Below are 25565 nucleotides of genomic sequence, written 5' to 3'. Positions count from 1 at the left end.
CTCTCAACCACTGCGCCACCAGGGAAGCCCTCTCTTATTCTTTTTATTTCTGTTAGGTCAGTAGTAATGCCTCAAATTTCTGATTTTTTAGTGATTTATATCTTCCTTTTTTTTTCTGTCAGTCTAGCTAAAGCCTTGTTAATTTTATTAATCTTTTCAAATAATCAACTTATACCTTCCATGGACTCTATTGCTTTTCTATTTTCTGTTTTATTTACCTCTACTTTTTTATATATAATTTTTAAGATAGCCTCATTTGCCATTTTTTCTTTCTTTCTTTTTCCTTTTTTTCTTTTCTTTTTCTTTTTTTGGCAGTGCTGTGCAGCTTGCAGGATCCCTGAGCAGGGATGGAACCTGCACCCTCAGCAATGAAAGCGCAGAGTCCTAACCACTGGACTGCCAGGGAATTCCCTATTTACCTCTACTTTAATCTTTATTATTTCTTTCCTTCTGCTAACTTTGGGTTTAGTTTGCTTTTTTTTCTTTATTCTTTCTATTTTAGTTCATCAAATTGTAAAGTGAGGTTATTGATTTCTTCTTTTTTAATGCAGGCTTTTACAACTATAAATTTTCCTCTGAGCACTGCCTTCACTGCATCCTGCGGCTTTTGTTCAGTATGCTTTTTCATCAAAATATACATTCTGCATTCATTCAACAAATATTTCTACCAGTTTGGGTCTAGGTGCTGGGGATACAGAAGTGAACACAACAGACAGGCAGGATCTGTATTGTCATAGTGCTGACCTTTTAGGGTAAACCAACAAGACAGAAATTGATGATTTGAAATCCATAAAACAAGGTGCTGTGATAGAGAATCACGGTAGCACTGCTTTTGTTTTTAAAATATATTTTATTAACTAAGTAACACATCCATTTGGTTCAGAAATCAGAAAGATATTAAAAGGTCTAGTTTGCAAAGTCTCCCTTGCACCACCCCTGTTACCATCCACGTCATTATCTGCTGGCCTGGCAGACCCCTTCCCTGCCAGGGGTAACTCTTTATTTGTTGGATCATGGAGCAATCAGGTATCCCAGGAGGAGAGCAGAGATGGAGGGAATTCAGGGGCTTGGAGAGTGGCCATTTACTAACTAGGACAGAAGTATTCTGTAGTTTACACAGCACAGCCATACTGGTGTATATTTGCTGAATATTCATGTTACCTATAAGTAACCACTTATATTATAGTCTTATATATTCTTCCAGCATTTTTCATGCAAATACAAACACCAAAGATAGCATACTATGTACTGTCTTCGGCACCTTGCTTTTTTAACTTAGCAAAATATCCTGGAAATATTTATAAATATATCATTTCATAAAGAGTATCTTCATTTTTTCCAGTGGCATAATTGCATAGAGTGGTTTTGGTGGGGACAGCTCATCTTTGTTCCATATGGTATTGACTGAGGCAGCTCCTCTGGGACTGAAGGATCCAAAAGAGCTTCATTCTGTTAACTGGTGGCTCAGGCTGGATCTCATATCATCTGGGTTCCAAGAGAGTGAAAATGGAAGCCACAAGGCCTCTTAAGGTCCAGGTGCCAGAGCCATACAGCTTTTCTTCCACTGCATTGAATTGGTCACTGCAAGTCACAGGGTCAAAACCAGATTCCAGTGGAGGGGAAATGGATTCCACTCCTCAGTGGGAAGAGCAGCATGTGCACATGGGGATAGGAGGGATTGTTGGAGAAGGTCTTCACAGACATTCTACCACACCAAGGTCCAATCAAGGTTCACGTCTTAATTAGTATTATCCATCTTTAGTTTCTTAAATTAGTATTTATATTTCTCCCACTTCCCCCCGCCCCTTTTTTGGCTTTAGTTTTTGAAAGGTTGGAGTCAATTGTTCCATATTCTGGATTTACCTTATTATTTCCTCATGACGTCTTCTAACTTCTGAATTTCCTGTAAACTGCAAGATGGACAAAGGCCTAATTGAAATTAAACATAACTTACAAAAATATTTTGTATTCATAGATTACGTTTTACAATGAGTATCTTTTGCCTGAACAGGATCATTTAAAAATCTAAGACAGGACTTCCCTGGTGGCGCAGTGGTTAAGAATCCGCCTGCCAATGCAGGGGACACAGGTTTGAGCCCTGGTCCAGGAAGATCCCCCATGCCGCGAAGCAACTAAGCCCATGCACCACAACTACTGAGGCCGTGTGCCTAGAGCCCGTGCTCCGCAACAAGAGAAGCCACCGCAATGAGAAGCCTGTGCACCACAACAAAGAGTAGCCCCTGCTCATCGCAACTAAAGAAAGCCTGCGCGCAGCAATGAAGACACAACACAGCCCAAAGTAAACAAACAATTAAATAAATTTATTAAAAAAAAATCTAAGACAGATCAAGTCATTCCTTACTCAAAACTCACCTAAGAGGTTCTCATTTATTTTCCAAGGTCCTTAAATGGTCTAAGAACCCTACCTAGTCTTCCCACGCCCATCTATGGCCTCGTTTCCTCCTACTTTCCCCCTCACTCTCTCTCCTCCTGCCACACTGGCCTCCTTGAGCTTCAATTCACGAGACACACAACAGCCTTGGGGCTTTCACTGTTTCCTCAGGTATCCATGTAACCTGCCCCTTAAGGGCCTCTCTCACACAGCATCTTCTCAGGGAACCTTCCTTGGCCACTCTTCTGTATCCCATCCCACATCTGACCAGACACTCGCTATATTAGTTTCCTGTGGCTACCATAACAAATTACCACAAACATACTGGATTAGAAACAACAGAAACTCATTCTATCACAATTAGAGAGGGCAGAAGTCCGAAATCAAGTTGTCAGCTGGCTGTGCTCCCTCCAGAGGGTCTAGGAGAAATTTCATTGCTTGTCTCTTCCAGTTTCTGGTGGCTCCAGGCATTCCTTGGTTTGTGGCTGCCTCACTCCAATGCCTGCCTCTGCGATCACACGGCCACCTCCTTTTCTCTGTCTCTCTCTTTTTTAAGTGTACAGTTGAATGGCATTAAGTACATTTACAGTGTTGTGAAACAGATCTCCAGAACATTTTCATCTTACAAATCGGAAACTCTGTACCCATTAGGCAACTTCCCCTTCCCCTTCAATTCAACCACCATTGTACTTATCTAATGTCCTCAAGGGTCATCCATGTTGTAGCATATTGCAGAATTTCCTTTTTAAGCCTGAATAATACTCCATAGTATATATGTGTCACATTTTGTTTATCCCTTATCTATTCACCCATTGATGGACAATTGGGTTGCTTCTACCTCTTGGGTATTGTGAATAGTGCTATGAATATGGATGTGCAAATATCTTTTCATGATCCTGCTTTCAATTCTTTTAGAGATCTACCCAGAAGTGGGATTGCTGGGACATACGGTAACTCTGTGTTTAATTTTTTGAGGAAACTCAATACAATTCTCCATAGTAGTTGCACCATTTTACATTTCCAACAACAGTTCACAAAGGTTCCAGTTTCTCCATATCCTCATCAACACTTGCTATTTTCTGTTTTTCTTTCTTTTTTTTTAATAGTAGCCATCCTAGTGGGTGTGAGGTATCTTCTGTGTCTCTCATAAAGACACTTGTCATTGGATTTAGGGCCTGCATAGATAATCCAGGATTATCTCATCAAGATCCTTAATTACATTTGCAAGATCCTTTCTCCAATTAAGGTGACATTCACAGGTTCCAGGGACTCATACATTGACATGTCTTTTTCCAGGCCACCATTCAACTCATTATACTCCCTTTATTCTCCTCCTCGATACTTATCTCCATCTGACATGCTATATATTTACTCATTTATCTTGTTTATTGACAGACAATAACCAAGATAAATCCTTGAGGACAAGGATTTTTGTGTTTTGTTAACCAGTGTGTTCCCAGGGTTTAGAACAGTGTCTGGCACAAATGGGTACTCAGCAGATATTGGCTGAATGAATGAATGAAGGGGTAGCTAGCCTAGGTAAATGTTGGCAAAAATTCCCGCCTCCCACCTTTGAGGGGAAAAGGTTTGGGACCTCGGGAATTAGATTACTTAAGGCAGGTTTCTTCCTGTGGGGAATGCAATCTTCTTACAATTACCCATCAATTAGGACAAATTTCAGGATCCTCCTAAAAAAAAATTAGAAATACAGATACCATTTCTTGCTAAAAGTGAATTAGGATTCCTTGGATAAATGGCTGATTTGGTGTCTAGGGCAGGAAATGTACAAAATGGAATGTAAGGAAGCCCCTAAACGCTACTGGAATTGTGTCAAAAAAGAGCATAGCAAAAGTGTTTATGAGAGAATTTGAGCTTTAAATAAGGGTAATGGGTTTAATGGATTTAAACACATTTTGTCTTACTGTAACTCCTTGGCTCTAGATTTAACTGTTTGAAGGATGTACCAAGGCCAGAGAAACCTGTTAAATGACACATGAATAAACAATCAACCAAATCCAGAATGTGGGAAATTCTATCGGTCAAATGATCCAGTTGCTTCAATAAGTAAATGGCATCATCATCACCATCAACAACAAAAAGGGAAGGGGAATTGTTAATACAGTAGTCCCCCTTATCCATGGATTTGGCTTCCTGTGGTCAACTGCAGTCTGAAAATATTAAATGGAAAATTCCAGAAATAATTCATAAATTTCAAATTGCTCGCTGTTCTGAGTAGCGTGATGAAATCTTGCTCTGTCCTGCCTGGGAAATGAATCATCTCTTTGTCCAGTGTATCCCGCCCATTTCGTAGCCCTCTTAGTTATCAGATTGGCTAGCCCAGTATCACAGTGCTTGTGTTTAAGTAAACCTTATTTTAATTAATAATGGCCCCAAAGTGCAAGAGTAGTGATGCTGGCAATTCAGATATGCCAAAGAGAAGCCGTAAATTTCTTTAAGTTGAAAAGGTGAAAGTTATTGACTTAATAAGAAAAAAAATCATATGCTGAAGTTGCTAAGATCTATGTTAAGGACAAAACTTCTGTGGAATTTTAAAGAAGGAAAAAAGAAATTCATGCTGGTTTTGCTGTTGAATCTCAAACTGCAAAAGTTATAACCACAGTGCATGATGAGAACTTAAGATGGAAGAGGCATTAAATTTGTACAACAGAATATTTTGAGGGCCCATATTCACACAAGTCTTGTTAAAGTATAATTGTGCTATTTTGTGATTGTTAATCTCTCACTGTGCCTAATTTATAAATTAAACTTTACCTGAGGTATGTACAGAAAAAGAACATGGTATATATAGAGTTTGGTACTACCTGACATTTCAAGCATCCACTGGGGGTCTTGGAATGTATCCCCCTTGGATAAGGGGGGACTACTGTGTATCAAAAGAGGTTTAAGAGATATATCAATGAATGCAGTAAGCAGACCTGTTTAGACCTGATTAAATAATCCAAAGTTTTTTGATGGGGTGGGGGGAGGAATTGAATATATACTATGTATTAGAATTATTAAAGAATGATTTTTAATTGTGTTGGGTATGATAATGGTATTTTTAACGGTCCTTTTCTGCTAGAGACACACTGAAATATTTATAGGTGAAACTATATGATATCCAGGGAGTCTTTAACACACTTGAGGAAACAAAAATGCAGAAAGGGATAAATGAAATAAGAAAGGCAAAATCTTGACTGTTGTTGAAACTGGTTTATGAGTATATGAAAGTTCATTGTAGTTATTCTACTTTTATGTTTCGAAATTCTCTTATTAGAAAATTTAAAACAAATTTTCAACCTTTCTTTGTTCTAATTCCATGCCCAGTAAGAAACTTTCTGGTTTGATTTTCACCTTCCTCCATCCCAAAAGAGGGGTGCTGTAACTAGGAGATGTAAACAGGCCTCATGGACCTACTCATTCTGAGTTTTTCTCATACTTTTCCTCAATTTTCTTAGCCCAGATCTTCAGTCTCAAGTTGTACCAGTTTGTTCAAAGAAAGGAGAAAGACGCAGAGAACCCTGAAGGGAGGAGCCGGCAAACAGGGTAAGTCACTTAAACCAGAAGACTGTCCCCCACTGGATTTGTATGAGATCACATGTTGTTCACATGACTGCTGAATGTGGCCAGATTGTGCCTTGCTGTTCATTCCATTAGAGAAGAATTGAGTCACAGGCTAATATTTAACAATCAGATTTCATACTGAAACCCAAATTTCCAGCTTCTTAAAAAGATCTTATTTTCCATCCTCACCGCAGAACAGCTGCTCCTCAGGGAGGTTTGCCTTGTAAAACTTCTTTAATTCCACAAGGATGTTTGCTTTGGTTCAATCCCACTTCTTACGCGATAAATAGGAGCATATGCAACACTAAGCACGCTATTACAGGGTTTCTTTGTGTTTAGCAAGGAAGGCAGGCAGCAGAGCAAGCAATGGGCCCCCACTTGCACTTGTCACGGGCCCATAGGAGCCACGAGGACAGGTTTCGTTCTGCTCCACATTTCTCTCCACTCTGAGCCTCAGACCACTACGGGCCAGTGGAGCAGACCCGCAGTCCAAGGGACTGCATGTCCCATATCACCTTCACCTAGGGGACAATGGGCAGTCGGACAAGTTGAGAGAGCAATACGGGCTGGAGAACACAGACGGAGACGCCGCCAAGCCTCGCCCCGCCCTTCGGGAGCAGTCTAGCGACAACTGGACCGTCTCGCATCGTCCCTCCTCCCACACATCTCTCACCTGGAGCCCAATCTCCACCTCCTCTCCCAGGTCAGCACCCCCGGGTGACTATCTGTGGATACTTCAGTGTGTACCCCAAGCAGGGGAGTGTCAGAAAATAACCACTGCAACACCGACATCGCATGCAAAAAACCCCGACAAACTCCTAAAATCAGCAACACCTAAAAGCCTGTTGGAGACCCACTGGCTCGGAATGTCGTTTCCTGTCGGCTGGACTGCAGCCCCATCCAGGCAAGGCCTCCTCTCCCGGGTCAGGGACTCCAAAGGCCGGGCGGGCCTCTCCTCCAGGCGGCACCGGACGCGCCTAAGGCCCCTGCACGCCAGAAGGGCTCTCACACCGACACCCGCCCAGCCTGGGTCTCGGGAAGTGCCCGTCGGCCCCTGGGCTCCGACTTTCCCGCCTTGCGCGGACCCCGAGTCCGGACGCCCCGGGGGACCCAATCTTCCAGATCTGGGGCCCGCCCTCCAGCCGTCCAGATCTGGGACACAAGCCCCGGCGCAGGCCAGCAGAACTCTAAGCAGGATCTGCAAAGAAGGCGTCGGTCCACGCTTACTCTCCACTCCGCCGTGCCGCGTTTACTGGGAGCGGGACGTAGGCGCGCGCATGCGCACTGGGTATAAACCGCTCGTTGGCCGGTGACCAAACAGACTGCGCAGCCAGAGAGCGGGAGGGAAGCCCCGAGCGTCCTGCGCGTGCGCACCCTCCCCTCGGCTGTGCATCCTGGCCTGGAAGACGCACGCGAGGCGGGGCAGAGCGGACGCAGGGAGGGAGGCACCGCGCACGCGTATTCTGCGCCGGGTGTTGCTGCGTCGTTTGAGAGCTGGGCGCAGGTGCGCGCATGCGCCCTGGGCGGAGGGGCGCGCGTTGGCAGGTGTTGGGGCTGGGCGTCGGCGGGCAATGGGGTTGTTGGCGCTGCTGCTCATCGCGCTGTGCGCGCCGGGCGCCCGAGGGCTCTATTTCCACATCGGCGAGACCGAAAAGCGCTGCTTCATCGAGGAAATCCCCGACGAGACCATGGTTATCGGTCAGGCGGGGCGAGGGTGGACAGGGCCCTGCGTGTCCTCCCGACGCGGTCCGGCTCCCCGCTCCTAGCGGCGCCCTGTGGACGCCGGACCGTGGCCGGGGGAGCAGTGCCCCCTGCCCGGCGTCCTGGGAACCGCGGCGCCCCGCGGAGCGTGGGAGCCAGACGGACTAGGTAGGTTGTGACAGCTCCGTCTGCTCCGCAGGGAACTACCGCACCCAAATGTGGGATAAGCAGAAGGAGATCTTCCTACCCTCGACCCCCGGCCTGGGCATGCATGTGGAGGTGAAGGACCCTGAAGGCAAGGTAAGGCCACCTTCACTAGAGCTCTTGGGGTGGACAGAGCTCAGAAGACATGAGCTTGTACTTGGAGAGGTCAGAGTAGAGGCGGGGGCTTTCACTGACTGCTGTGCTGCAGGTGGTGCTGTCCCGGCAGTATGGCTCCGAGGGCCGCTTCACCTTCACTTCCCACACTCCTGGTGACCATCAGATCTGCCTGCACTCCAACTCTACCAGGATGGCTCTCTTTGCTGGCGGCAGACTGGTAAGAGAATTTTCTCTTTGGCCATAGCTCAGAATCTCTCACTTGGTTACAAAATTTTGATTTATTACCCTTATCATTTGTAACACTTTCTGGCACAGTCACAAGCAAGAAATAGACGTTGCCCTTCTGTCCCACAGCCAGGGACAAGAGTGGGTTCCATAGCCTGGAACAGACCATCGGAGGTCCCACCACTTAGACACCATAACCACAGAGTGTCTCTGACCTTACGACTTTGGGGTCCAACCCTGTTTCCTTCTAGCGTGTGCATCTAGACATCCAGGTCGGGGAGCATGCCAACAACTACCCCGAGATTGCTGCCAAGGATAAACTGACAGAGCTGCAGCTCCGAGCCCGCCAGTTGCTGGATCAGGTGGAACAGATCCAGAAGGAGCAGGATTACCAAAGGGTAAGGGCATGTCACTGTACTTGGACATGGCAGTTGACCTTTATACCCACTACACTTACTGGAAGTTTCTGCCTGGGGCCTTCCCTGCTTGGGAGATCAGCTGTTCAAAGACTGGAACGAAGGGCTATCAGCCGTTTTTTCCGCTCCGTAGAATAAAGGGTAGAGAGGACAGTTCACACACTATCAATAGCCATTGCCTACCTCTTTACATTGGGATCTTGCTGAAATGGTAAGAGCGTGATTTCTGTCCTAGCAGAGATGCTTGTGGAGGGGCAGCATGTCACTTCCTTGGGGCACTTCCAGGGGAACCAGAGGCAGCATTTCAAAAGGCGTTTGGTCCCACAATTGAGTCGTCGCACAGGAGGGAGGGGCCTCACAAATGCTGGGACTGTCTCTCCTACACATTTAATCCTGCGTCCATTGTCCTACGCAGTATCGTGAAGAGCGCTTCCGTCTGATCAGTGAGAGCACCAACCAGAGAGTCCTGTGGTGGTCCATCGCTCAGACCGCCATCCTCATCCTCACTGGCATCTGGCAGATGCGTCACCTCAAGAGCTTCTTTGAGGCCAAGAAGCTGGTGTAGTGCCCTCTCCATATGACCCTTTCCTGTCACCTCAGTTGTTTGGTACTTTCCCCACCCAATACCTTATCCATCTGGATTTTGAGGGAAGAAACAGTGAAAAAAAGAATATAAGCCACATTGGTTCCATGGCAACAAAGCATTCAGATCAGCCACTTGTTAACAACACTGGTTCTCAAGGACACAGGACATTGGTCCAAGCTTTCAAAGATCTGTCTTGGGGTTTGTGGGGAGTCAGAACTGACCCAGGACTGTCTTGCTGCTTTCGCCACTAGTGATTCCTCTCCATCCTGTCACAAAATGAGCAAATGTCTCTCCTACTGCTTTAACCTCTCTCTTCGTCTGCTTAGAAAGTAGGCGACCAAAATGCCCCACCGAGGAGGCCCCACCTCACTGCTCCCGTCAGTCCTGGGTTCACTCAGTGGCTTCGTGAATGTAAATAAGGGGCAAAGGCCCCAGAGGATTGAAATGTTTTTCTATATATTAGAACTATTTTTTGATAAAATTATATATTTTCCTTCCTAGTTGAAGTGTTACTGCCTTTGTGTGACTAGCTGAAAACACCAATGCAGTCTCTTCTGCATTGTTTACCAATGCATTCTTGATAACTAACTACCATGGCAGCTCTCAGGATTTCAGTTCTCAGGGCCAGAAAGCAGACATGACAGCTGCTCTCAAGGCCTAATCAGAGGGCCAGGCAGAGAATTCTCTGGGACACCTGTGATTTCCGTCACACAGGGCCCGAGTTCAGACTGAGGCAGTGACAGAGCTAGCACAAGGCAGGGCACTCTTACCCTCCCATTTCCCTTAACGTTTATTTAAGCTGTGGTAAATGTTTTCTTCATGGGAACCAGATTTGGTTCTTTATACAGATTTTTCCAGTGAAATAAAGCGTGTTGTAGTAGCTGTGTTTGAAATGAAATAAGAGGCTGTGGGCAGAGGGGAGGCACAAAGGGAAATGGAGGAAAGGCTCTTGGTCTGGGTGCCTCTGCAGCTGACCCGGAGTGGATTTCAGCATGTGGGCTTGTGGTGCTAGAGCCTGGCCTGACTGAGACTCTGGGGTTGTGGGAATGGACAGGGTGGTGGCTCAGCCATTCACAGAGCTCAACCAAGTAGACCTGTCAGCAAGGAATCCTGTGAGGAGATTACGTACCCGTTTCTTAGCTCCCTGGAATCATAAATTTAAACACATCTTAGTGTACTTCCCTCATGCCCTTCTGCTGTATAAAGCTTAATGCCCTTAGTTGCCCATTCTTGACGTTTTATTTCGTGGTTTTATTTACTTAAAATACATTATTTATCTGACGTACAAAACTAAATTCTGCCCTTCTTGTTTTTCTCTTTATGTTCTATACTATTCCACGTGTGTGCCTACTTTCACTTATAAAAGTATATGCAATTTAGGGCTTCCCTGGTGGCGCAGTGGTTGGGAGTCCGCCTGCTGATGCAGGGGACGTGGGTTCGTGCCCCGGTCTGGGAGGATCCCACGTGCCGCGGAGCGGCAGGGCATGGCCGCTGGGCCTGCGCGTCCGGAGCCTGTGCTCCGGGACGGGAGAGGCCGCGGCGGTGAGAGGCCCGCGTACCGCAAAAAAAAAAAAAAAAAAAAAGTATATGCAATTTAGTTGTATAGGCTTTGTCATTTAATATTTTTGTAGATATTTTAAAGATTCTAATTCTGGATGGCCACGTTAACGGTCCAGTGAGGTGAAATGCCATAAATGACTCTTCCAAAATTCTTTGGATATTTAAAATAGTTCTTAATTGTCTTCATAGAATTAACACAGGGAAAATCAGGTAGCCTTGGAACTAGTCAGCGTGTGGACCTCTGGCCTGAGCCTCTTGGGGACCATGGGATGTGTCAGGAAGGGAACACATTTCTGCTCTGTGGCTGTTACTAGGAATCTAGCCAGCTAATCAGACACTGGAGCCTGGACTGTGGGAATACAGGAAACTACACAGAAGAGCTGGGGTGGCCTTCAACAGTCTGTCCAGCTGTGCATCTTAATTATGCTGATACATCAGTGTGTCCTCAGTTTCTCCTCCTGTGAATTTTTTGATAGGAAGGGGAGTGGAGTGAGGACAAAGGTGGGAGTATAGCACACCTTTACACTGATGGGCACTTGGAATCTCGATTGCCAGAGGACAGGCTAATAGGTGGTGGCTATGGGGGAAAGAAGGATTTCCATACTGGTGTGTGGTATTCAGACACATTATGGCCTAGGAAGATGTTTCTGAAAGTTCGGCTACATCCAAGGAATTCTGGTGATTTTCTTCCCCCCCCCCCAGTACTACCTTGATTCCATTCTGAAAGTCTTGCTTTCTTAGGTTATATAACACCCTTATCAAACAGCCTTCTACCTCCTTACCACAAAAAGGGGGTGGGGCGTAGGAGCCATTCTACTCATCCCATCATCCCTGGCCCAGTCCCCAGCTCTCACTCGGACTGGTAGTTCCCATCTCCATCTTTTGGTCCCAGCCCCACTTTACCTGTGGTGCATGAATTGCTCTCAGTTCTCACCCTAACAACAGCCAGAGCCTAACCTCTGGCTCTCATGCTGGGCCCACGTCAGAGGAGATTTATAGGGTCATGTGAGAAACTCATCAATATAGATTCCTGGGCAACACTCAGGTCCAGCTGTTTAAGTAGGTTTATGTTTGGGGTGGTGTGGTAGGCAGAATAATAGCCTCCCAAAGATGTCCAGTTAGATGTACTAATTCCTGAAACCTGTGACTATGTTACCAAACATGGCAAAGAGGAATTAAGGTTGCTATCATCTGCCTCTAAAATACGGCGATTATCCTGGATTATTGGGGGGTGGGCCCAATATCATAACAAAGTTTCTTTAAAAATGGAAGAGGGAAGCAAAAGAAAGTTGCAGTGATGTGAGGTGAGGATCCAACCCTCCATTAACAGCTTTGAAGATAAACGAAGGGGGCCACAAGCCAAGGTGGGAGAGGCAAAAAAGGGATGATTCCTCTCGAGCCTCCAGAAGGGAATGCAGCCCTGCCAACATTGTAATTTCAGCCTAGTGAGGCCTCCTCAGACTGCTGACCTACAGAACCATAAGATAATAAGTTTGTGTTAAGCCACTAAGTTTATGGTAATTTGTTACAGCAGCAATAGGAAACTAATACAGGTGGGGACTAAGAAAACTTTTTGTTTTTGGCCGCGCTGCACCACTTGTGGGATCTCAGTTCCCCCAAACAGGAATTGAACCTGGGCCACCGCGTGAAAACCCGGAATCCTAACCACTAGGCCACCAGGGAACTCCCAAGAATTCTTATTTTTAACCAAGCGGTGCAGGCAACATGGGCTGCTAGGTTTGGGAACCCCAGAGCAACCTACCTTTTTGTTTCTTATGCCACTCATTCTTCCAACCTTCATCCTTGTACAATCCAATTGCTATGGCCTGTCCTTTGGATTGCCTGTGGCCCTGAACCTTAGCCCAGCCTCGGTGACCTCTGTTATATGCTGGTACACCCAGCGTCGCTTTCTACTCTCAAAGCCATTGCCCCGTTACAGATTCCCACGGTTCCCACCACTGCTACAGGCAAACAGCCCTGGAACACATATGCTGGTGCACTTTTCCTGAGTACAGCAGGTGGCAGAGCAATTAGTGCTTACAGATAAACCTGACAGAGATCTCCCAGATGCATAATGGTAGGAAAGGGCGCAGGACTCACCAGTGTTTCCCGAACGTGGTAAGCTACCACCCGCAGCATGCCTGTTCTTAGGTAGTACACAGACGAACACTCTAAACATTTATGTATTTGTCAATATAACTAATGCTGGCATTACTGCTAGGGCGAGCCTGCCCCTGCAGCTGGTAACCTTAACCTAGCACGCCACTTGGAGGTCGTGTCAGGGAACCGGCGAGGACCCGAGGGGAGGGTCCCCGCCCGGGAGGGTCCCTGCCCCTCGCCGCCCCTCGCCGCCCCTCGCCGCCCCTCCCCGAGACCCCCGGCCGCACAAGCCACCGCAGCCGCAGCACTCCGCGTAACACCGGAAGCCCACTTCCGGGACGTGCTGACTCCTTTGAAGCTGATTGGTTGCTGCTCTGACAAGCCCACGCGTCATTGCGTGCTCTTCCTGTCGCGCGTGCGCGCTGTCACTACAGAGCAGCAGCATGGAGGATCCCGAAACGCTGGGCTTTGAACACATGGGCCTGGACCACCGGCTCTTACAGGTACCGGGGAGGGCTGAGGAGCCGGGCTGACGTGGAGAGGGGCGGCGGCAGGGCAGCGCGCCGCCTGAGCCGTCCCTTGTCTCCTCTAGGCCGTCACCGACCTGGGCTGGTCGCGACCCACGCTGATCCAGGAAAAGGCCATCCCACTGGCCCTGGAGGGGAAGGACCTCCTGGCTCGGGCCCGCACGGGTTCAGGGAAGACCGCCGCTTATGCCATTCCGATGCTGCAGCATCTGCTCCACAAGAAGGCGGTGAGTCGGGGGAGGGGCCGGGAAAGGGAGCAGCAGGCGTCTGAGTTGCGTTGTGCCCTCTTGGAAAGCTGTGCCCGCCCCCCGCACGCACCCGTCTTTCCCAAGAACCGGGTTTTCTTTTGACCTCTTACCCGTGAAGCGTGGTCTGAGAGAACCTGGTGGTTTTGGGGTAAAACGCTCTGGCCTGGGATTCAGGTTACTTGGGTTCTAAGTCCGGGCCCTGCGACCACCGTTCTTTGTGTAATCTTGAGTAAATCGCTTTCTCTTGTTTATACTGTAAAAAGTAGGCACATTTTCTCCTCCAGAAAAGCCAATGTCGTAATTAGTACATTTTAAGTAACTTTGTAACCATGAAGTAAGTTATCCTATTTGAGGTCAGTGCCTGGGAAAAGTCTTCTATCTACATTCAGAGGTGGGTAAAGTAAGTGAAGGGATGACCAGACCACAACTGGATTGTTGTGAGGAAGCCACAGCAGTTGGGTCAGATTGTCTGGAAGAGGTAGAGAGAAGCATGCGGTGGCTGTGATGACATGAACCGACCGGCTGAAGTCTTTAATTCGTCTCTTGCAGACAGGCCCCGCGGTAGAGCAGGCTGTGAGAGCCCTTGTCCTTGTGCCGACCAAGGAACTGGCACGGCAGGCCCAGTCCATGATTCAACAGCTGGCTGCCTACTGTGCTCGAGACATCCGGGTGGCCAATGTCTCAGCCGCTGAAGACTCAGCCTCTCAGAGGTGGGTGAAAGCAACAGGGCTGTAGGGGAATGAGTTTGCACTGGGATGTGGGTTTGGGTTTGTGTGCAGCAAGAAAGAGGGCTAATCCAGGGTGAGATCCCAGCTGCTACCCTCTCCCCAATACTGAGGTGTTGCCCACCTGCAGAGCTGTACTGATGGAGAAGCCCGATGTAGTGGTGGGGACCCCATCCCGCATATTAAACCACTTGCAACAAGACAACTTGAAACTGCAAGACTCCCTGGAGCTGCTGGTGGTCGATGAGGCTGATCTTCTTTTCTCCTTTGGCTTTGAGGAGGAACTCAAGAGTCTTCTCTGGTAAGGAAAAGGGGTTGTGAATAGACACTAGGACCTAGAGTGAGGGGGCAGTTCATCTGCCACAGTTAGAGGCTTTGGAGCTGGCGTCTGATGGGGCTCTGTTTCATTTTAGTCACTTGCCCCGGATTTACCAGGCTTTTCTGATGTCGGCTACTTTTAATGAGGACGTACAAGCACTCAAGAAGCTGGTACTGCATAACCCGGTAAGGGCCCTTTGGAAGCATCTAGAGGCGTTGACATGAAACTCAAAAGGACTTGCTTCTCCCTTCTCAAAGGAACCCTTTGTTATTTGGGGTGGGAAATTATTGGTTTAGCATTCCTGGTTCTGATGTGCTAGAAGCCGGTAGTTGTAACCATACCCCTGCCCCCCAACCTAAAATCACTATGTAGCTCCAGATGTCCGCTAGGAGCTTCAAACCATGCTTTGCCTAAAGCCTGAGAAGGGACCCCCAAGGGGCACAAAGGCTACTTTGAGCAGCAGGGCTAAAGTTCTCACCTTATGTGAACTTTACTCTTCAGGAAGGTTGCTGCTATAGGGGTTCTCTCCTCACTACAGTCATTTATAGCATGTTTCTCTTTGTTCTGTGCCCCAAATGTTTGTAGTTTTGTAGTTTGATGTTCTCTGTACACTACAACGGTTAGCATGCTTTGAATTCTTACATTACACAGTTGGAGGGGACCCATGGTGCCCTGCACTAACACGTTTGTGCTGTGGTTGGTGAGCCAGTGGCTTGCAGTAGCATTTCTGTCTTCTTTTCTTTCCTGACCACAGGCCTGTCCTCCCCTAGGTTACCCTCAAGTTACAGGAGTCCCAGCTGCCAGGGCCAGACCAGTTACAGCAGTTTCAGGTGGTCTGTGAGACTGAGGAAGACAAATTTCTGTTGCTGTATGCCCTGCTCAAACTGTCATTGATTCGGGGAAAGTCTCTGCTCTTCGTTAACACAATGGAGCGGAGTTACCGGCTGCGCCTGTTCCTGGAGCAGTTCAGCATCCCCGCCTGTGTGCTCAATGGAGAGCTCCCGCTGCGCTCCAGGTGTGCCATCTCCCATGTTTTGGTTGAAGATCGTGCCCAGGCTCTGGGCTTGACTGATCCTCGCTGACTTTATCTGTCACAACTCTGCGGTACCTACTGTAATTCCATCTTCATTTGAGGAGGTTGAGGCACAAAGATTAAGTCGGGGAAGAGTTGAAGAAGAGGGAAGAGTCAGGAAGGGTGACCGTTATGACCAAGCAGGGGGCAGGAGAGGGACCTCCAGCCTGCTCTTGGGGCTCACTTCCGTCTGCTCTCGGGCCACAGGTGCCACATCATCTCACAGTTCAACCAAGGCTTCTATGACTGCGTCATAGCAACAGATGCTGAAGTTTTGGGGCCTCCAGTCAAGGGCAAGCATCGGGGCAAAGGACCCAAGCGGAACAGGTGAGTCCATGCTTCTCTTCTCCCAGCCCTCCCCAGGGAGACCTGCTTTTCAGCCTTTGGGGGCAGGGAGTGAAGGGCCAACACACGTGCTGCATGGGCAGCATGAAGGGCCAGACTGCCTGGTTTGTTGGCACGTCATCATCCTGTGAGGGGAGGTGGCCCAGCCTCCAGTGGCTGTGACTTTTGGGAAGGATCTTTCTTAGGGGGAAAGAGGAGTCCCCAGTCTCTGTCTGCCTAACAGGTTGGCTGGCTGGGAATTGTTATCGGATTGACGGTGGGCAGTGTTGCCCCAGAGCTGAGGTCAGAGCCCGGTTTGGCTGCCCCCACTACCCTAGTTCCTGTTCCAGTTCAGATGCTTAAGAGTCTTACACGTGTCAGGGTCCTGTAGTTCCATACAAGGCTTTGTGTAGAGATTTTGCGGATTAAATAAGCTTGAGAACGTGGCCTTGGAGGAGAGGAGGGGTCTGTCTGAGGTCGGGGCGTTTTCCTGCAGGGCCGCTGATCCGGAGGCTGGTGTGGCCCGCGGCATAGACTTCCACCACGTGTGTGCTGTGCTCAACTTTGATCTCCCCCCCACCCCCGAGGCCTACATACATCGGGCCGGCAGGTAGGAGAACTGGAGTGTGGCGGGCTGGGCACCTGGACGGAGGGCACACTGCAGGACACATAGCCAAAGACACGGGCTGGGCCGTCTCTCCTTGCAGGACGGCACGTGCCAACAACCCAGGCATCGTCTTGACCTTCATGCTGCCCACGGAGCAGTCCCATCTGGGCAAGATCGAGGAGCTTCTCAGCGGAGGTAAGAGCCCAGCTCTCACTGGTCTGCGCCAGGGCCAGGCTTCTGCCATGACACCGTAGACCCGGTGGTGGTGATGGCAGCAGGGACACCAGCACAAGCAGCAGCCGCCCACACACTTGGCCATGCTGTGCACCATGTCGCTCCACCTGTCCTTGCCTTTCCCTGGGTGGCAGGCACTGCCCCCCTTCACAGTCAAGCCAGCTGAGGTCCAGAGCCGTCGTGTAATTGGCTAAAGTCATGTTTATTCTCTGCCTCATGGGGCAGAAGGGCCAAGGGAAGAGGTTTGGGAGACAGGGTGGGACTGGTGGCATCTCAGAGGAGACCCTGGGAGAGGGGGCTGCTGGGGGGTTTCTGCACTGGCACCTTCGGGAGGTCATGCTGTAGCGGGGCAGCCAGGCGGCGTTCCAGGCTGCAGGAAGGGCACGCTAGCCGGGGCTGGGCAGGGCTGCTCCACCATCCAGCAGGTTATGGGTGGAGGGTCCAGCCTGGGCTTCCTGTGGGGCCTCACTGCTGCTTGCCACATGGGCCGAGAAAGGACATGCTCACCACCTGGCATTGAGCCCTGGGCTTGTGTAGAAGGTGGCCTGGGGCATTGCGTGACGGCGGATCGAGGGACGACTCTGGGCCTTGCTTCTCTGTGCCCTGGTTTCCTTACCTGAAATGGGTGAAGCCCCTGCTGCACCGCCAAACCCCGCCCCCCCGCCCCATCTTCTTTTGTAAACATCGAGTGACCCAGGACGCTACTATGACAGACCGGTGTCTGACGGAAAGGGCTGGTGCTCCTTAGTGCTCCGCGGCTGTCATCACGGGTACCTCGTGGCTGGAGTGGCCTGGAAGGAGGAGAGTGGGCGGGTGGGCAGGTCCTGAGGCTGAGAGATGTGACAGGAACCCAGGACGTGGGGACAACAAGCCGCCCTGGCCACAGCAGAGTGGATCGCCTGTTGTGAACTGTCCGTGAGACCCAGGTGTTTTTGCGCACGTGTGCGCTGCGGGGAAGGAGTGGGCTGGCTCCCCGGCTGCCTCGCCCCAGCGTGAGGGGTGCCTCACCCCTACCTCTAAGCAGTAGGCCCCCACTAGACCCCAGCCTGAGCATTTAGCCCAGGGGAGCCTCACTGCCGTCTCCTCCACAGGGAGCGGAGCCCCCGTCCTGCTTCCCTACCAGTTCCGCATGGAGGAGATCGAGGGCTTCCGCTACCGCTGCAGGGTGAGCGGGGCCCCCTGGGGTCGGGAGTGCTCGGAGCTTCTCTAGGACCCAGCGTCAGGCCCTTGCTGCTGAGCACCCCAGCACGGCAGGAGGGCTGGCTCACAGCCCCGCCGTCTTGACCTTCCGCGTCTGCCCCCAGGACGCCATGCGCTCAGTGACTAAACAAGCCATCCGCGAGGCGAGGCTGAAGGAGATCAAGGAGGAGCTTCTGCACTCGGAGAAGCTCAAGGTGAGGGGCCGTGGGGAGGGAGGGGCGAGGCTTCAGGACATCGCCCTTCCAGGAGGCTGGCCCTGCTATGAGCGTGAGAGGCAGTGAACTGGACAGCTAGCTGTGCCTTCAGCAGGTCGGTGGGGAGGAAACAGGCCAAGAGCGGGTGAAGGACGCCAGCTGTCCTGTTAGGAGGTGAATCAGCCTGGCCTCTGTGGTGGACAGTGGCCGTGTCCATCAGAATCACAGCTCCTGGAGTTTATTTTCTTGATGTGCACAGTCGCACGTGTGCCCGTGTTCGTCATGATTCCCCAGGTGGAAACACCTGGGAGTCCTCCACAGAGATGCAGGAAGCCAAGTCGGGTGCATCCACGCGGTGCGTGTTACACAGAAAAGGAAGAGGCGGCTGTTTGTGTGTCAGTGCAGGACGGCCCGTGGGGTGATGATCAGTGAGGAGGGTGCAGCAGGCTCCTGACCTCTCCACAGAAAGGGGAGTGGGAACGGGGACACATGCCTTCCCATGTGTGCAGAGCACTTGAGGGGAGGTGAGAAACCAGGTCTGGAGCTGGCTCTGGAGGGGGACCAGGTGACCACAGATGAAGGCGGTGTGAGACCTTAGCCCTTGAAATTCTGGAAGACCGATTACCAGTTCAGAAACTCCCCTGTGAAATTGCAGAAGGAGGACTGACCCCGCAGTGCCCACTTCTCTCCCCTGCCAGACGTACTTTGAAGACAACCCCAGGGATCTCCAGCTGCTGCGGCACGACCTACCCTTGCACCCCGCTGTGGTGAAGCCCCACCTGGGCCACGTCCCTGACTACCTGGGTGAGCAGGGCTGGGGGACGCGGTGGGCGTTTGTCCCTCAGCTGCCGTGCACTGGGCTGACACAGGACCATGGGGACTGGGCAGCAAGCATGCATACAGACACAAACGCACCTCTGTTCACTCGCTTGAACTGAGCTGCACAGCCTCCTGGGTAGGCATTGCTGTCTCTGTTGGGGAGACAGGAAACCGGGCATTCAAGGCCAGGGGTTTTCGCCCCAGAGCCTGGCCCAGTGAAAGTGCGAGCCAGTACCTGGCCAAGCAGCCGCCTGGGCGTGGAAGGGAGTGACCAGGTGCGGGGGTGGGGGTGGGGTGTCGCAGGTAAGAGGCAGTGCTGCTGGTGCTGGAGAAGACTCGGGGATTAGTGACCGGGCCAAGCCGGGGGGTGGGAGGTGGCTGGAGTCCCTAGAACAGTTGGCAGAGGGAACAGAGAACAGACCTTGTGGGGACAAGGGATGTCCGGGTTGCAGCTGTGAGGACAAGAATGGACCCTGAGATGGTTTCTGTGATGTAGAGGAGGCCAAAGCCCAGCTGAGGTGTTCAGGAGCCTGGCTCCGTTTACACCTGGGTAACGATGTCCTTTGTGTCTTTGGTAACGAGTATGTGTGACTTTTATGCTGAAGATGCTTAAAGTGGGTTAAGGAAGAGGAGTGGTGAGTGCAGACCCCCTTCCCCAGCACCCCGCTGGATTGGCATAAACTGGCAGGTGTGGCAGGAGAGGCCCCAGCGAGTGGAAGGGAAGGATCCAGGAGATACGGGAAAATACCAACTTCCCCCAGGACAGTGAGCTATAGGGGACACCAGCCGGGGTCCTGGTCTGCGGAGTGAGAAAGGAGGGGGGAGAGGGGGTGGGAGTGCTCTTGGGAGTGGCAGCTTGAGGTGGGATCTCAGTTCCCTGAGCGGGAGTCGAACTCGGACCGTGATGGTGAGAGGGGCGTATCCTAGCCCCTAGACCACCAGAGACTAGTAGTGCCTAGGAGCAGGGCCCTGGCTTTTGTCTGCTTTGAAGAAAGAGTTCAGCAATTCTTTAAAATTCAGCAAAAAGTAGTGAGGTAAGTAAAGTTTTATTAGGAGGGAAGATGGGTGCAGAGAAACATGGGTGGGCTCGAGAGAGAGAGCACGAGCCAGCCGGGAGCTTTTGGGGTGCTTCAAGTCACTTCTGTGGAGGCAGCTTTCCAGTTTCATCTGGCCAGTCATCTTGCTTTATCTGGCTCCAGGTCCATACCTGGTTGGACTCAAGGCCCTGCCGGATGTGCGCATGCATCTTTTAGCCAAGATGGATTCCAGCACGAGGGTGTTGGGGAGGTTAGCAGACCATATTATGGTCTAGCGCCCCGTCCCCTGAGGAACTGTTTGCTCATGCATAGTTTGGGAGGTCTCCTTGACCCCAAGAATGGGAAATATGTAGTTTCCTTATCTTTTACCTAAGCAGCGCTTAACCCCTCTCTGTTCCTGCCATTCCCGTTACCTTGAGGTGTCCACAGGAGACAAAGTCCAGCTGCTTATCCTGTTCCTATTGTTATCATCTTTATTTGCAAAGTGTAAACAGGAGGCTAGTTGTAAATGGCTAACCTGGGGCTCATCTATCTCCTGCCTCAGGAGGGAACTCCATCCTCTCTGTCACAAAGGAGCAAAGTCATTGCCAGAAGCGTGTGACCTAAAGGGGTCAAGGTGACGTGGGAGGGTGTGGCGGTGTGATGCCCAGAGGCCTGTCAGGACCTGTGTGGCCTGGCCGGATGGGACCCTGTGCTGTTGGGCAGTTGGGAGTGACAGCAGAGCCCAGGGATCATGTAGCAGGTCACGAGCAGTGATGGTGGCACCTGACAGGTGAGGAAGGATATGGGAGGAGGGGCCACATAGGAAGAAATTACATGTAGGGTTTTTTTGTTTCAGCAGCATTTTCTTTCCTTTTTTTTTTTTTTTTTTAAATACTTATTTGGCTGCACCGGGTCTTAGTTGTGGCATGCAGGATCTTCGTTGTGGCATGCGTGATCTTTAGTTGCAGCATGTGGGCTCTTAGTTGCGGCATACAGAACTAGGTCGCTGACCAGGGATCTAACCCGGGCCCCCCTTGCATTCGAAGAGCGTAGTCTTAACCACTGAACCACCAGGGAAGTCCCAGCATTTTCTTTTCTCTGTTACACATTTACTGTGACAAATCTAAATACTGTAAAGAAGTGTTTTAGACGGTGAAAGTCCCCAGAATCCCACCCCTGGGGATAGCTGTTCTTCTGGCCCTGTGCATGTGTGATAATAGATAGTCGTGTGTTCTTAGGCATTTTAAGTGTGTACTGGAGTGCCAGGCACTGGCTCAGAGTGGGAGAGAGCACCCTGGGAGCCAGCTGGAGGGTGGAGCCAGCTGGAGGGTGGAGCCAGCTGGAGGGTGGAGCCAGCTGGAGGGTGGAGCCAGCTGGAGGGTGGAGCCAGCTGGAGGGTGGAGCTGGCGGGCTCTCAGACGCTGGCTGAGGAGAGGGGCTGGAGCTGGCGCACGGGGTGGGCAGTGGCCGCTGAGCCAGATATCTCTTCCAGTTCCTCCTGCTCTTCGCGGCCTCCTCCACCCTCACAAGAAGCGGAAGAAGCCCCCTTCCTCTAAGAAGGCCAAGGTATGTCCCCTGGGGCCTCGGTGACAGCTGCAGGGCTCCCCTCTCACCTTGCTCCCTTGTCGCCAGGATGTGCTTGCCCCTTGCCTTCAGGAGGGAGAAGTCCCGAGGACTGGCCCCAAACTCCAGGCCCCTGATCAAGGTTGTGGGTACTGGGGCTCTGCCTTGGCCACCCACGGGGCAGCTTCAGGAGCAAAGGGGGACCTGCTGTTCTGTCCCCACTGCCCTCCTCATTCTTCAAGCTACAGGAAGTAGAAGGTGGGCCCCTGCGGTGTCCACAGCAGCTCCTGTCCTTGGCTCATGGCCTGTACGGCTTGTCAAGTGGCAACGGCACCCCCTTTTCTGAGTCTGTCTCCTTTTGCTCACACGGACGTCCACTCGCCACAGCTAATCCACAGTTTTGCCCCCACAGAAGGCGAAAACCCAGAACCCACTGCGCAGCTTCAGGCACAGAGAAGAGAAGCGCGGACCCACAGCAGCGCCCTCCTAAGCTTGTCCAGGGCCTCTCCCGGGGCTGAGCACAGGGTGTGGAGCAGGCTTCCCAGCCTGGAGGGAGCTTGATTCCCACACTGGATGGACTGGATTCGGGGCAGGCAGCACTGTGGCCCTCTAGACTTATGGCCAGGGTGGTGCTTTGCCTTTAACAACAGAATAAAAATCCTAGCTGCCCTGGTTTGTGCCTCCTGCTTGTAGGAAGGGGCCATCCCTGGAAACCTTGGGAATCAGAAACCACTTCTGGTAAGCAGTGCCTGGCTCTCTGCCTGCTGTGTACAGTGCCTCCTTGGCCAGAAGAGGTAAGCCATGCAGTGCTGCAACCTGGTGCCTTCGGGCCCAGGAGACACCTGCCCTCCTCTGGGTCTCTGGCCTAACCGCCAGCAGCTCCAGCCTTCCTGTCTAGGATTAGGCTGACAGCCTCCCTTCCCTGAAGCTTGGAAACGACTTCTCGCCTGCAGGGAAGATGGTCTTTCTCCAGATACGGACACGTTGTAAATTCAGCCTTCCACTCTCTCAGGCAGCCAGGGACAGCTGTCTCTCCTCCCCAAACTGCTCTCTGCTCTGCTCCGTTCAGCACACCTGGGTGCGGTTTTTTTTTTGTTTGTTTGTTTGTTTCAGTTCAAACTCATTTTCCTTTTATTCAAGTCCAAGTTATCGATATATTACATGGTTTGGTACTCAAAAAGGAAAACTCGTTCAGGTAAGGTAGTATGTTATCTTCAGTATTTCCAGGTGGTTGTTTGCAGTCAAGTAGCAGTATCAGTAAATCCTTGGGAAGCCCATCCATGGGGTTTACACTTTGTCAAGGCGCAGTTCCTCTGGAGTGGAGATTCCCAGTTCATTTAAAGTTCGTCTAGGTTCCTGGATGACGTTAGGGTAGATTTCCTTATGAGGTCGTGCTTTGACCTTAACCTCTAGGATGTGAACTGCACTAGCAGAATCATTTAAGTGTCTGCATGTCTGCAGTGATTTTGCGTTCTGGAACCAGATCATAGCCAACTAGCATGTTCGTCCCTTTATGCAATTCCCAAGCGTCAGTATCTGGCTTACTGAAGTATGTCACCCAGTGAGCATCACACTCCTCCTCTGTCTCACGTGACCCATGGGACTAGCAGCGAATTGACTGGCTAGCGGCAGCGGGGCCGGGGACTGGAGTGGGGTGCAGGAGGACTCGAGGGCTGGTCCAGGCGACTGCGGCTGCTGCTACCGAGCGCCGGTGGTCAGCGGCGCCTAGCATGATGGCGATGGCGGCGCAAAGGTTAAGGCCAAGGAGAAGCTGGGTGTGAGCTCAGGACCACTCAGGAGCTCGTGGGGGCCGGACTCCACCTGGGTTTTAAATGCACGAGTGGCAGTGTGACGCCCACACGCCCTGTTCCGTTGCTGTCAGCTCAGCTGCAAGGCTGTAACAGTAGAGGGTCCCAACCCACATCTGGGCCTCCCAGCTGCTGTCTGGAGGAGGCACGACGCTGATGACTCAGTGCCCTGGATTGTGCCGGGGAAGAAAATCAAAAGTGCTTGAGTTTCTTTCAGAAAGAAAAGCAGGCGTCAGCGCCATCTGGTCTGCATGGCGGGAGGAGCCCGGGTCTCTGGCTGCTGTTACGGTGTGCTGGGACTTGGGGTTGCTGGGACCTCAGGTTTGGGGTCTCCACATTTCCTGCTCCTGTTCTGAGGATTTCCAGGGAGCCAGGGTGTGCGTGGTAGGGGTTGCTGCTCGGGTGGGATTATCAGTGAGTGGAAAAGCGGCCAGTGCAATGCAGCCAGCGTTCCTGCAGTCTGCCCTGGCTCGGGCGCCTTAATGGAGATCGGTTAATGGAGCTGAACAAAGATGGCTGCTTATGAGTGTCTGCTGGGTCCCAGAACTGTACCGAGAGCGTTGTGGGTGTCACTGCGCGTGGGATGAGCCGGCCTTGGAGAGCTTCCTGGCCCCCGCCTGGCTGCTGCCTTCAGTCTCTGCTGCCCGAGGCAGGTGAGCAGCTGAGGCCTGGCCCTGGGGACACGACAGCCCGGGCCATCGAGGAGGCTGTCTGCTCTACGATGTGTGCCAACCTCGCACTGTAACCTTCCTTGTTCCTCCGCCTGCCACCTCCAGGCATCCCGGCCAATGAGCTTACACCCAGAGTCAGCCCGGATGCAGGAGAGTGGGCGCCTCGGGTTCCCCCAGTGATGTTCCTTCTCAAAGGGGCCTCTGCTCTGGGCTGTGTTCCCACCTGGGCACAGAGCTGGGGCTTGGCGGCCGCGTGCTGGATGCAGGCTGTGTGCCGAGAGCCGTGCTGAGCATTCTACCAACATAAGACTACTCCCGATTCCTGGGTGGGAGACTGAGGCTCAGAACTTAACCTGTCGTCAAGGTCACAGGGCAGGTGATGGCAGGATTTGGAGGTCAGCACAGGCCTGCTCTGGTGTCTCGGGCTGGCCCGGCTATCCACGCCCACGGAGGAGTAGCCAGCGCTGCCGGCGCTCTCACCAGCGTGGGGCAGGTGCCACCCTAGGCACTTTATTACATAACCCTGGGCTGTGTTTACATAACCCTCGCTCAGCTGGAATGGGCCCTGGCACTTGGTGGGATCTGAATTGGGCGGGTTGAGGAGAGTGGTGTGTCCCCATGCCCTGGGTCTGCAGAGGGAAGGTGTACGGATGTTTCATTCAGTCACACAGCCTTGGATGGAGGCACTGCTGTCCATTTACACGTGGGGAAACAGGCCCTCAGAGGTTGAACTTGTGTATCTGATACCGAAACCTGTGCCCTCGTTAAGCACGTCCAAAACAGAACTGGACAGGCCCTGGGACACAGGCGTGCACGTGATGGGTTATATGGACTTGGAAGGAAAGAGGTGGGATTAGTCTGCCTTAAGCTCAGCTTCATTGAGCAACAGATAAGCTTGGCCTGTTTCCAGCCGTTTCCAGGCTGGCTACGCACAGAGCTTACGGCAAAGGGGGCAGCAGAGTGCAGGGACTTTCTCCACCCCTGGCTGGCCTACTCCCACCCACGCGTAGGCTTGAATGGGTGCCACTGTGTTCCTGGCTGTGGGCTAGGGTCTAGGGGAGATGGACAGAGCACAGCCCCTGCATGGGAGGACCTTTAGAGGGGTCAAGAACCAAGCTTTCAGTGCATCCCAACCTCCCCCAAGCTACAGACTCCTGAAGCACCTTTCTGCTCCGCCAACGCTTGTTGGAGCTGCCAGGTGCAGGTGCTGGGCTGGGGGCAGGAGGGAGCGGGCCAGGCCCCCCAGCCAGCGCACTGATGGCTAGACTGGCACCCTTCTGGGACGTCCACGGTGCCAGGAGGGTTACCTGGGGCCTCACCCAATTGGAGGAGTCAGGTGAGACTGGAAGGGTGGGGGGAACAGCAGTTGT

General features: G+C 51.6%; 2 protein-coding genes, 1 long non-coding RNA gene and 1 pseudogene across 3 annotated transcripts; 3 read left to right on the top strand and 1 right to left on the bottom strand.

The window, feature by feature from the left end:
* Positions 1-634: 634 nt before the first annotated feature.
* LOC132597806 (uncharacterized) lies at positions 635-7406 on the top strand. The gene is made up of 3 exons (XR_009565162.1): positions 635-2299; positions 5851-5938; positions 6482-7406. It is a non-coding gene; the product is annotated as an uncharacterized lncRNA (long non-coding RNA).
* Positions 7407-7454: 48 nt separating this feature from the next.
* On the top strand, positions 7455-9705 carry TMED4 (transmembrane p24 trafficking protein 4). Its single transcript, XM_030871226.2, has 5 exons — positions 7455-7654; positions 7857-7957; positions 8070-8195; positions 8455-8601; positions 9035-9705. Exons 1-5 carry the CDS (start codon positions 7528-7530, stop codon positions 9182-9184), a joined length of 651 nt encoding a protein of 216 aa, XP_030727086.1. The 5' UTR covers positions 7455-7527; the 3' UTR covers positions 9185-9705.
* A 3551-nt stretch (positions 9706-13256) lies between these two features.
* On the top strand, positions 13257-22388 carry DDX56 (DEAD-box helicase 56). Its single transcript, XM_030871224.2, has 14 exons — positions 13257-13368; positions 13458-13619; positions 14190-14350; positions 14496-14666; positions 14779-14869; positions 15455-15699; positions 15964-16083; positions 16577-16690; positions 16788-16882; positions 18013-18086; positions 18226-18315; positions 19014-19119; positions 21646-21719; positions 22129-22388. The coding sequence occupies exons 1-14, from the start codon at positions 13309-13311 to the stop codon at positions 22204-22206; spliced, it is 1641 nt and encodes a 546-aa protein (XP_030727084.2). The 5' UTR covers positions 13257-13308; the 3' UTR covers positions 22207-22388.
* A 615-nt stretch (positions 22389-23003) lies between these two features.
* On the bottom strand, positions 23004-23448 carry LOC115860942 (cytochrome c oxidase subunit 5A, mitochondrial pseudogene; annotated as a pseudogene).
* Positions 23449-25565: the final 2117 nt, after the last annotated feature.

The sequence above is a fragment of the Globicephala melas genome, chromosome 9 (assembly GCF_963455315.2).
Source record: "Globicephala melas chromosome 9, mGloMel1.2, whole genome shotgun sequence".
In the NCBI taxonomy this organism is placed as follows: domain Eukaryota; kingdom Metazoa; phylum Chordata; class Mammalia; order Artiodactyla; family Delphinidae; genus Globicephala; species Globicephala melas.
Note: the sequence above shows the minus strand (reverse complement) of the source record. Positions and strands in the feature narration are given on the sequence as shown.